Below are 11,914 nucleotides of genomic sequence, written 5' to 3' on the forward strand. Positions count from 1 at the left end.
GGCTGGGGTATTTATGCGGCGCCATGGTGGCGCCACTCCAGGGGGCGCCCAGCCGACCCACTGAGTGTTGCTGGGTAAAAGTTTCTCCGACGGCTGTGCACACGGCGCGCACACACCTAACTGGAATGGATATGAGCAGCACATCTCGAAGAACAACAGTTACAAAGGTGAGTAACCTTGTTTTTTGAAATTATTGAAACAGAATGCTTCAACTGAACCAAACCAAACGCTGGGGGGAATTTTCAGTTCATGAAAATTTTCAAGGTTTTGATATTTCGTCGTGAATCAGGACAAACAGGTTGGGTTGTTTTTTGTTTTTTTTCCTTGAAATCTTGACATTTTTCATGGGCTGGGAAACTTGTTTTCCATCCAGTTCTAATGTAGACGTTTGACTTTCAGGAATTGATCTGAGACCACCAACTCATTTCATGTAGACCACCAAACAATCATCAGATGGTAATGATTTTCAGTCACCATTGACCCTGGATGGATTTAAATTAGAAATCTAGAGATACAAGGCCTTGTATCTTATTCTAGATCCCACTGGACTATTACTTCCTCCCAAATTTGTGGTCATGGGCCCAACAGATGTATGTACATTTTTAAGGGGACCTGCTGTGCTGTCATTTGCTAAATTGCCTCTTTAAAAATCAATTTACGGCAAAAAAAAAAAAAAAAGTAACTTGCATAGTCAGAACATTAACAAGCATTGACTAAAGAGATTTTTGGGTTGTTGGGAATGAGAATGACCTTTAACTCTTACCTATTTTAGAAGAAGAACAAGAAACCTCAGGGGATTTTGGCAGTGGTGGATCTGTTGTATTACTGGATGATTTGGAACAGGACCGAGAAGCAGCGAAAAAAGACAAAGAAGGGAAAATGAAGATTCATGTAAGAGCAGCTAATGAGGATGATGAAGATGAAGATGATGATAAGGATGATGAAATTGGTTATATATGGTAGTTGTCACAGTTCTGAGGACTCATGTTTTGCACAATATTGCAAGTCACTTCATATCTCTGCAATTGTATCTAAGAACATCAGGCACAAAATATCTCTCCTCTCTGTTTAATTTTATACAGCATATATCATTTTCAAGACGGCTTTTTTCCAACTAGCTACTGGTTTGAATACAGTTAATTTTTTTTCCTCTATCAATGGGGCTATGAGTTTTGTTAGTTTTGTTTAAGCAAAGTTTCATAGTTTAATCCCCACCTGCAGAGCTTGTGAAATACAGTTTATGGGATTAAAAAAGAAGAGAGAAAAAACAAACCAGTGCAAGAATTAAAAGCCCATTTTATGTTATCAACATTGGAGAAGTTTTGTCATCAGCTGTTAACTGAATTTTCTGACCATGCTATAAGTAATTGCTTTTCTTTTATGCGGTAGGTAATATAGAAAAGCAGGTGCCTCGGTTTCTGTCCCGTGTCTGGCACTTGTCACTAAAGAGCAAGTCATCTGTTTATAATAACTTCTGGCTCACTAATATTGATGGTTTTAAGTCAGGAAGAAATCCATCAGTATTTTTTCTCACTTGCTCTAAGAATGATTACTACAGGCTTAGTTCTGCCCTTATTGAAGTCAATATTAAAACTCCCATTGGCTGTAAAAGTGCAGGATCAGGTCATTGTCACCTCGTCTTCATAATTAACAATATGATCTCGATCCTGAGAGATGCTGAGTGTCTGCAGCTACCACCGACTTCGAGCCTCGTAGCAGGGGAACATGATTTAACCACCTTCCAGAATGTTGGAATGTTTTGTAAATCTAGATCATTGTAACCATTTTCCAACTAGCAAATCTTGGGTTTCTGTTTTAATTAATTTGCACTAAAAGTTTGCACTAATGTCATGCAAGCTGCCTCTGTTTCTGGAGTAACACACCAATGGATCTGCTGGAAATCCTCTGTTCTTCATTTACCCTAAGTAACTCCTCATTTGGAAGCTAGGAAACTGTCAAAGATACTCACCATCAAAAGTAATAAGTTGTCTCTTCTTTATTTTAACTTGTTAATATTTATTTTAGTCTGTATAAAAAACAACCTTAGATAGTCATGTTTCCAACTAGCGTCTTTTCTGCTTCATATGAAATATTGTGCACTCCTATACACACCTATAAAATAGAAGAGTATTATTAAAATTGAATCCTCTGATTCTTTAAGCCATTCCCGTTTATTCATATCTCCACAGCTGTATCACAGCATTCTGAAGCTAAATTATTTACTTCCCTTCCCTGTTGAAAGTCATGGGTAAAATGAATGTACCATATCATGGCTTTTATCCTTTTTGTTATTTTATCCAGATTATCAGAAAACATGATAACGATGAGAAGTCATGGGACAGAATATGTTTGTAAGCAGTTCATTTTTGTATTTAAGAGGACAAAAGTGATCCATGATAGAACTTTAATTCTAAAATCTTTTAGGGTCAAATGCACCATGAGGTGACAGGAGTAATTCCATTTAAGTTAATTGAGTATACTAGAAATGAATTTGGCCAACAGGCATTTCAAAGAAAACCTTTATATTTCTGTTAAAGACACTATTTCCTTATGTGAATTGACTTGCATTTTCAAAAGCAGCTCTGGGGTGCAGTTTACCCTCAGACCATTAGTCAATATAAGTAGTACTTTGCCTGCTTATCTATCTTGCATGTTCCATGATTCATTTTTGGCAGTGAATCATGTCATTACAAGGTAAAGTTTGCAAAATGAAATCTACCAATATAAATGCCAAATTCCTTTCCAAAAGCAGGATGTTTTACCCATTTCCTTTGGGTTTCATATCCTCAGGCCAGCAGTCTGAATTTACTGTTCTTGTGACACATGAGCCCAAGCCAGACATCCTTCTCAGGAAAAAGAACAGGAGTACTTGGGGCACATTAGAGACTAACAAATTTATTTGAACATAAGCTTTTGTGGGCTACAGCCCACTTCATCAGATGCATACATCTATAGCCCACGAAAGCTTATGTTCAAATAAATTTGTTAGTTTCTAAGTGCCACAAGTACTCCTGTTCTTTTTGCAGATACAGACTAACACGGCTGCTACTCTGAATCCTTCTCAGGGTGTACCTTCCAGATATACCCTTGGTGTTTGTATTGTCTATTATCCTGTGGGTCTTTAGTGACTGAGGGAAAAAGCATTCTTTAAATGTTTCCAAATAAAGGCCTGATCCTGCAAATTCTTCAGACCACATAAGTAGGGATTTGCAGGCTCCAACCCAAAGGTTTCATACTAGAGAATCCACTGTATGTATGATCTTATTATGCAAGCCCAACAAATGGACTCACTATGCCTTGTATTGTTTTCTGGGCACCATCACTGCACCGATCTGCTAGTAGCTAGGACACACACAGCTGACATACACACTAGCTCCTATAGTTGACATTATAAACTGCAAAAGTTGGTTTTATTTTTAAAGTCTTGTTTCAAAACCTTTGCCTGCAATTTCTTTGGAAGAAAGAAAATTTGCTCATTACGAACAGAACTTGTCTGAAAGGGAGAAATAATTTGTTTCTGTTTATCTAGGCAGTGTCAATGTGTGCAGGTGATTTGAACATAAAAGAAAAGGCTTCATTCACACACACATCCATGGAATTCACTGGTACAATAATGCATCAGAATGGGAAAAGCCCCGTGACAACGGGAATTGTGAACATCAAATGAGCTTCTGTTTCACAACTTGTTATAGGGGCATAGTTGTTTTCAGCTTTTTTATTCTCTGTTTGTCTGGAGTCATGACCTGAAAGTTGTTAGAGTGCCGGACTGGATGATTGGTCCTAATAGAAAAGGAAGCAGCCAGGATATCCACTGAGGGTTGGTTTGCTCTTTGTTTTTTTGTGGAAAAATGGTTGGCAGTTAAGGCAATTGATGGAAATCCTACAATCCACTCTGATTCACTTTTTAGGGCAAGATTGAGCTTTTACCAGCCCTGAGTATGGCGAGGCATGTAGCCTCAGAGCAGCCCTCAGAAAGCACTGTGCCTTCGGAGGTACTGTTCCTCCAAAGTTCCCTGTGTGGGCTGGGAAGTATGTTGCATAAATCTCCCTCTTGCATGCAGCCAGCTCCACTCACTGGTGCATGGAGCCATGACTCTACCTGCTTCTTGCCCATCTTCAACCCTTCCCCAACTCCCCTCTGCTCACTTACTCCCATAGGGGAGTACCACTTAAAATAGCAGGGTTAGACGGGACCTCAGGAGGTCATCTAGTCCAACCCCCTGCTCAAAGCAGGACCAATCTCCATATAGATTTTTGCCCCAGGTCCCTAAATGGCCCCCTCAAGGACTGAACTCACAACCCTGGGTATGTCTACACTGCACTCTATGCACAGGACATGACTCAGGTTTGAGCCCAAGTGCCCGCTATATCCATACATCAATGATGCTGGCTCAGGCCAGCAAACACTCAGGACCAAGTCCTAGGACCCTGCTAGGGACTGAGCCTCAGTCCAACCCCTGTCATTTTGCAGTGTGGATGCAGCTCAAGCCACGGACATGCAGTATGGGCGCATTAGCACAGCTATGAGACCTGAGTCCAGCAATTGTAAGCCCAGTTTTACAATGCAGTGTGAATGCTCAAGCATGGGCTTGGAAATACACAAGCCTGGTTCCCAGAGATTCAGGTTTCCAATGCAGTGTAGACATACCTTTGGTGCCCATGCAGGAGGAGAGTACTGTTTAGCCCTAAGCAGACAGCATGTCATGGCCTTCAGATGCTCCCCCAGGCCGCAGGAGAATCCTGCAATGAATTTCTCATTATGCTAAAACTGGGGGTGGGGAGGGTTTTTTTAGGGGGCTGTGTGTGTGGAAAGAAATAATAAATGCAGCCTCTATTTTGCATGATCCAGATGGTTATGTCCTGTCTGTGATACTGGTGAGTTGCCTTCTTTATTTGACTTGTAATGTTTATAAATCGCTACCAGATGAGCATAAGAGGGACAGAGATGGGAAGCTCATTCTGCTCTGCTGTAAAATGAGTGACAAGAACAGCAACAAAATGGTCCTGGTCCTGACCTCATTTACACTGGTGTGAATCAGCAGCAAGGCCATTGATTTTACTGGGATTAGATGGTATAAAACCACTGTGAAATCAACAGCATCCCCAGTGTGTTCCCGACCAAACTAGTGATTTGGAACAGCCTCAGGAAGCTGGGCTTTGACTCCTTTTATTTTGCTTCCATCTCTTGAAAATCACTCTTTATAAATTACAGGCCTTGAAAAGAATTCTTTTCTCCTTGCCTTTGACAAAAACGATGGCAATTTGCAAAAGGAACAAACACATCTTGTAGTTCGACATTGTTACTTGTAGTGACCCTTGAGTACCGTCAATATCTTGCATTTCGCACATCCAGACTGGCTTCATTCTGGGATTGATTTTAATCGGATGAAATCTCTGGTTTTGCCCACGGCCTTTCCCAAGCTCATGGCCTTGCCATTTCACTGACTCCAGGCCTCACCGTCAAAGTAGAAGGGGCAACCCACTGTGCCATGAAATCAAGGGGGTAGCCACAATCATTAAGAACTGTATCATGAAAGCTGACACCAACATTCTGCTAGGGTTAAACTCATCCCAGGGCAGATGGCTCCTACACAGTGATAGCACCACATAAATCCTTGAGAGTCAAATCTTCTGCTCCCCTTACAGCCTGTATAATCAGGTACTGTTCAGGAGAAGCGCAGGTGGGCAGGGAAGATGCAAGTAGTGGCTGCTGCCTCTCTCTTCCATTTGCACAGGGCATCAGGTTACTGCATCCTCATACATACAGATCCTGGAGGATCCTCCTTCATTCCCTACATTTATAAAATATTTCCTTTAAATAAATGCAATCAGTCTTACAGCTTAATTGAACAGGCACTCTGGCCACTCCAATGCCACCAGGTCTTCATCCTCATTCTCTCTAGGGCTCAGGCCTCATCCTGTAGCCTCTTCTCACCTGACTCTTCCAGGTGAGACTGGCTGCATTTATTTTCAGCAAATATGAAGTAATGAACATAAAAGCGAATGCATTACAGTTCAAGACCTGTGTTCAGATGTACCTGCACAAGTCCCATCAGAGTCAATGGGGTGTTGTGTGTACATCTGAAGGCAGAATGCGGCCTGGAACAACTTCTGCTGTAGTTTCTTGGGTGACACTCAACTTGGTCTGGAGGGCTTGTGCTCACCTCTTTGCCCCAGTTCAGCTCCCAGGTCCTGGTTCAGGAAGGCATCCCTCTACAGGAAATCACCTTAAGTGCATGTTTAACTTTAAACACATGCTTACGTGCTTTCCTGAATGGAGGTCAGAATTTGAGAAGAGTAATGTCATTATCTAGTGTAATAGAGTAGAAATACAATGTAGCATGTTAAAAATGATACAAACTGTATAAAAGAATAATGTCCTGTATTTTGGTAAGAATTGTGTAAGGCGGAGCCGCATGCTTTGAGAAAAGCAGCTGAGAATATGTCTGGATCTGGGGGCAGATCCCCAGCTGATGTAAAGCTCCACTGAAATCACTGGAGCTACAACAGTTTCCACCAGCTGCCGCCTGCCAAATCAACTTGCTCAGCAGAATAATATAATTTTGCCAATCACAGTTTCCCACCAAGTATAGTAACTCCTGCTTTTTAACTTCTTATCTCATTACGGCTGTTGTCAGATTAAGACAGCAGTGAAAGTACATGCCATTGACAGTGAAATGACAAAGCAGAGTTCTTTCTGTTGATCTTTTTCCCACCAATTGTAGAAGATGTTTTAAGAAGGTATCCCAGTTTACTGTAGCACTGTATCCAGAGGCAGTGGCCATTGCAAACTGCAACAGAATTAAACAGCCCCTTTCTCAGGCTTCTCCTGCATGACAATCAGGAGGTTTGTAGGGAGCATTTCACTTGCTTCTGGCTTGATTTAATTCCCATTTTTGTTACAAGGTCAAATATTCCACTTGCCTCAAATTGTTGAGCTTCCAAATGTGAAAGATGGAAACAGAGGAGCTCCATTATTTAAAGATGGAGACTAATTTTGTCACATTTCCTTTACAGATGAAAGATTATGAAACATCATGAAGTATTGCTTTATGTTTCCAAGTGTCCTTTTCAGTAGTATTGTTAACTCAAAATATCTCTTGCATTCAGTTTCTGACACAATTTTTGTTGTTGGCATCTTCATGAACGCTATGAGTACATCAAAATATTTTGGCTATTGTTTTAACCCATTTTCTGTGTTAATTTAATATTTATTCTACAGTTTATATTTCCAATGTAAAGTTTATGTTGAAAACAACACTGTTTGTTAGTGAAAGCTTCTCTTTGCCTATCCAGCCTCCTCTAGAGTCTGTGTACTTTTCTGGCATAGGAATATTTTAATATTTGCATGTTTTTTGCAGATTTTCCACCCAGGCAGCAAATGACATAAGATCTAAGATCATCATTTGCTACAGACCACCAGATCTCTCCTGCTTAGCTTGTTACACTTTTTGGCTTTCATTGCAGTCTGTTCTGTATACCATTCTGGTTTCTTCAATACATAGACTGCTTTGTACAGGTACTATCCATGAAAAAGCCCTTTCTACAGTAAGTGGGTTTTGGTCTTTTTATACTTTTCTCAATGCTGCTGATATCCGTTACTGTTAAATGTGATGTGTTGTAAGGAGAGATCCAAATATTATGTGTTTAAGTTTGATGTCCCTACTTTAGATGGAATGTAGGCTATCATAGTAAATTAGATTAGCATAATGAATTCTGAATGCTTTTTCCATAAGGAGTTAACTGGAATGTGAACATTTTGCTAACCTCCTTGGTTAAATGTAAATGCTTAATTGTAGTCCTAAATAGCTACATTTTTGTCTGTCTCAATAAATTTTAATTTGTCTGTGACTCCTTTTTGCCTGCCTTTTGTTTTACACTGTGGGGATCCAAACGACAGTATTGCTGTGCTTAGAGTCAGCAACGGAAGTATGCGCTGAAGTGGCTGGTCCATGTTATTTTTCAGTTTTATTCCCTGTACTTCTGTTCAATGTCAATCTGTGAAGTTAATGTCGTGTCTTTAGAAAGCTGTACTTTAAAACAGAAACTGGTAACTGGATGTATTAAAAAGTGATTTTAAAAAAAAAAACTAATTAACTTAGTTTCTTTTCCAAGCTTGTTTCCTCCCCAATTAGGTTTTGCAAATTGTGGTTTTCTGTTAAATAATAAGTCTCTCCTGAAGGTATCTGTCGCCATGCTATCTAGGCACTTAAATATCATTACCTACAATATAAATCAAGTGAAATTAAATGAAAATACTACTGGTAAAAAATAACAAGCCATCTATAATTCATAATTGTATAAATCTCTGTGTTTGTCTCTCTGACTGGCTCATTAAGTCCACTGATATCATCCAATGCATCTGGCTTCTTTTCAGTACAATAACATTAATTGACTTTAAAGACCCAGTATTAAAAGCATAGTGCTGGCAGGTATTGAAAGGAAAATGATTTTTCCATTTCGTTTCTGCCTTATTTCCATACATTTTAATCAGCATAAAAGCACATTTCTTGGCTCAAACAATGTGTTACCAGAGTTGCTCCTTAGATTCATAGAGTCCAAGGCCAGAAGGAACCATTGTGATGATCTAATTTGATGTCCTGTCTAAAGCAGGCCATAGAACATCCCCAGAATAACCCTAGAGCAGATCTTTTAGACAAACATCCAGTCTTGATTTAAGCATCGTCAGTGATGGAGAATCTACCACAACCCTTGGTAAACTGTTCCAATGTTTAATTACTCTCACTCTAAGCTGCTTATCTGGCGCTGATCACATCAATATCTGAGCACCTCACAACGTTTCAGGTATTTATCTGCACACCACCCCTTTGAGTCAGGGCAGGGCTATTATCCCCATTGGGCATATTATGAACTGAGGCAGAGAGGGGCTAAGGATCACAGTTTTCTAAAGATACTTAGCTATTGCTGCACTCAGCATGACAGCTCCTAACTGATGAAGGAACCTCGGTCTCATTTTCAAAAGGGATTTAAGTACTTGAGAGCCTAAATCCCATTGACTGCAATGCAGAGCACAGCAATACCTAAATATCTTTACAAATCTGAGCCTCAGTGACTGGCTGAAGGTCAAACAGGAAGTTGGAGAAGTGACCTGAGGCCTCCCAAGTCCCAGATTTGCACTCTAACCACTGGGACCATCCTTCCGCTCAGTAGTGCTGTAAATTTACACGGCTCTCTACAAAGAGAGCGAGACATTGGTCTCAATGGACAAGGTAAGGCATGAGGTCACATTCAGCACAGGGTGGATGTGGGGAGATTTCTGGTGGGGGAGGCCAGAGGAAGGATTCCTGGAAGAAGTGAGTTTAAAGAGGCGGTTGACCAGGAAATGAGATAGTGGCTTAGGTGCAGGGATGCAAAGCTGAGAGAGTGAGGAGGAGATAAATGTAGAGAGACTGGTTGGAGTACAGGCGAGGAGGAGGTAGAGGGAATTATAGCAGAGATATAAATAGGGGAGAGATTGTAGAGGTGTCTGGGAGGTGAAAAAGAGGTGTTTGAGTGTAATAATATTTACTTTTTATTGTGGTAGCTCCTAAGAGCCCCAGTCAAGATTCAGCACCCGTCCCCGCTAGGCACTATAAAGACAAGTCACAAAAAAGCAGCTCCCTGCCCCAAGCGCTTGCAGTCTGGGTGTCAGGACAGAACATGGCCACAGAATACAAGCACTGTAATTGTGCATGCTAGTTGGGTGCACAACTGTGCACCTCACCCCTTTTTTTTTTTTTATTTAAACTGTCGCTTTACCTCCATAGAGGCTAAAGTCCTTCCCTACCAGTTATTTACTCTAAAGGGATGGGTGGAAAATCACTGGAACTGACTAAAGCAATTTTTCCAGAATAAAGCTGACTTGACCTGAGCTATACACCAGAAATCCAAGAGCACCAGTTTGACAGGTGAGTTGAAGGAGAAACCCCGCTGATTCACGTACCCGGAGACTCCTTTCTGTTACTTTCTATATCAGATCATCATGTAATTGCATCTTTTTAGTTAATCCCAAATACAGAAAATATCACAGTCAGACACCTTTATCCCAATCACAGGTGTTTTTCTGATGTGTAACCCAAATCACAAGAGGGAATTGAGACATCAAAGTCAGAAACACGCTAACAATCCTCCTTAAAAGTATGTAAAATTAATTACATTCTATGCTGTATGTCAACTGTTGGTGACAAAATAACTTATAGGATGTTAAATTGCCTGACCTTGAGTACAACTGAGTTTATCCTTAACAAAAACCACTCCAAAACTGTCTGACTCATGTCAGGTTTTAGATATTATGATGCTAAGCACTATAGGAAAAGTTGAACTCGGGAGAGCGTGAGATAAATAGATTTTCAGTATCTGAGCTGGTTTTTCTATCCCTTCTGTTTGTACTAGAAAGGCCAAAGCTGCAGGCATCTTGCACCTTGGTTTGCATCACCCACATAAATTCTAGCCTCCTCTGTTCCTGATATATGTTGACAATGGCAAATTTTGAAGCACTGACGTTATGAACTGAGCAAAATCTAAGTGAAGGCTTCAGGCTTTGGGCCCGAGGACTGAGAGCTGTAAAAGTCTGTCAGCCAGTCCATCTCCAAACCCAGGGTTCAGACTGCTCCATGTTATAGTTTCCCACATGTGAAGAAAACCTGCATTTCTCAGTCAAAATTATTTTTATTTCAGATTAAGGAAAGCAGAAACAAAAAACAACCCTCTGTGACATTTCCTCTTGTAAGGCACCTTGCTAAAACTTGCCCTTAGCATGAGAAAGTGTTGTCTGTGCCTCTGTGGGACAGCTCTCCAACTCTACCGGCCATGAGCAGCACAAGTGCTCTCCCTCCTCCCCCCAGCCCACACAGGCTCCTCTGTCCCTCTGCAGGTAAGCAAATGGCATGTTCCAACCTCCAAGTCCTCCAAGTGTCTCCCTGGAGTGCCCAGCCCCTAAGCCACTGGACACACACAGAATTTCTGACTCCTTTGTTCCCAAAGGAACTGCACACCACAGCTAGTTAAGCACAGCTCCGCTTGACACACAGAGCTTAGATTTGTTTATAGAAAGAGCAAGTCCAAGTTCATGGAACAAAGAAAAGAGGAGCAGATGATTGCAAACAGAAATACTGGGAATGAAGAGTTACATATAAAATAAAATCATAACACATTTTGGAGCCTAAACTTAACTAACATGCTGCCCTCTTGTCTAATAAGGTACTGTGCCACCTCCTTCTCATAACAGTTTTTAGCCAGGAAGACTGAGATCTTCCTTTCATAAGACCAAGCCTGCCTGCTGCTGCTTTCTCTCTGTGAGGGTCTCTCTCTGCACCCCTAGAGTTATTAGAGGTGTCCTTTGTTCTTCATCTATAAACAGGGTTCTCCTGGTGTTAGGCACCGATGCCATTTTAGCTAGAAGCTTGGGGGTGGGGGCAGAGGACTTTCAGCCCAGTGGTTAGGGTACTCACCTGGGCTGTGGGAGACACCCAGTTCAAATCTCATCTCCTCATCAGATGGAGGAAGGACTTGAAGGGAAGAGTCATTTACATTCCAGGTGAGGATGTAACCACTGGGCTAAAAGTTGCCCTCTCTCCCATGCCTGGCCATTTTCTGTAAGCTCACCTATAGAGGCCCAATCCAGCAGATGAGTTCTGAGTGCACATACCAAGGTGAGGTAAGTGGAGGAATGCTGTCTTTCCTAGGTTCATGGGCGTTATGCATCCAGATGCCTGGCATGAGGCTGCAGTGCACATGCACACAGGCAGAAATATAGGCAACTTTGACTGCAAAAATTTAGGTACTGTGTGTGTTCAGGTGCCTACAGGGTTTGGTGGCAGCTGAATGGGGGTTTTGTGACTTGCAGTGGGGCCTGATCCTGGTATTTAGGTGCCTAAAGTGGAGCAGTTAGGTACCTAAGTCCTTTTGCAAATCC

At 41.3% G+C, this 11,914-nt stretch overlaps 1 protein-coding gene across 1 annotated transcript in view; it reads left to right on the forward strand.

Moving 5' to 3' along the window:
- Nucleotides 1-6,754, forward strand: part of SPOCK1 (SPARC (osteonectin), cwcv and kazal like domains proteoglycan 1) — a 511,507-nt gene extending 504,753 nt beyond the window's left edge. The window contains exon 11 of the mRNA XM_032780550.2: nucleotides 773-6,754. Within this exon, the coding sequence (XP_032636441.1) occupies nucleotides 773-963 (191 nt within the window). The 3' untranslated portion in view covers nucleotides 964-6,754. The remainder of the gene's footprint in view (nucleotides 1-772) is intronic.
- Nucleotides 6,755-11,914: the final 5,160 nt, after the last annotated feature.

This window comes from Chelonoidis abingdonii, chromosome 7 (genome assembly GCF_003597395.2).
Source record: "Chelonoidis abingdonii isolate Lonesome George chromosome 7, CheloAbing_2.0, whole genome shotgun sequence".
Taxonomy (NCBI): domain Eukaryota; kingdom Metazoa; phylum Chordata; order Testudines; family Testudinidae; genus Chelonoidis; species Chelonoidis abingdonii.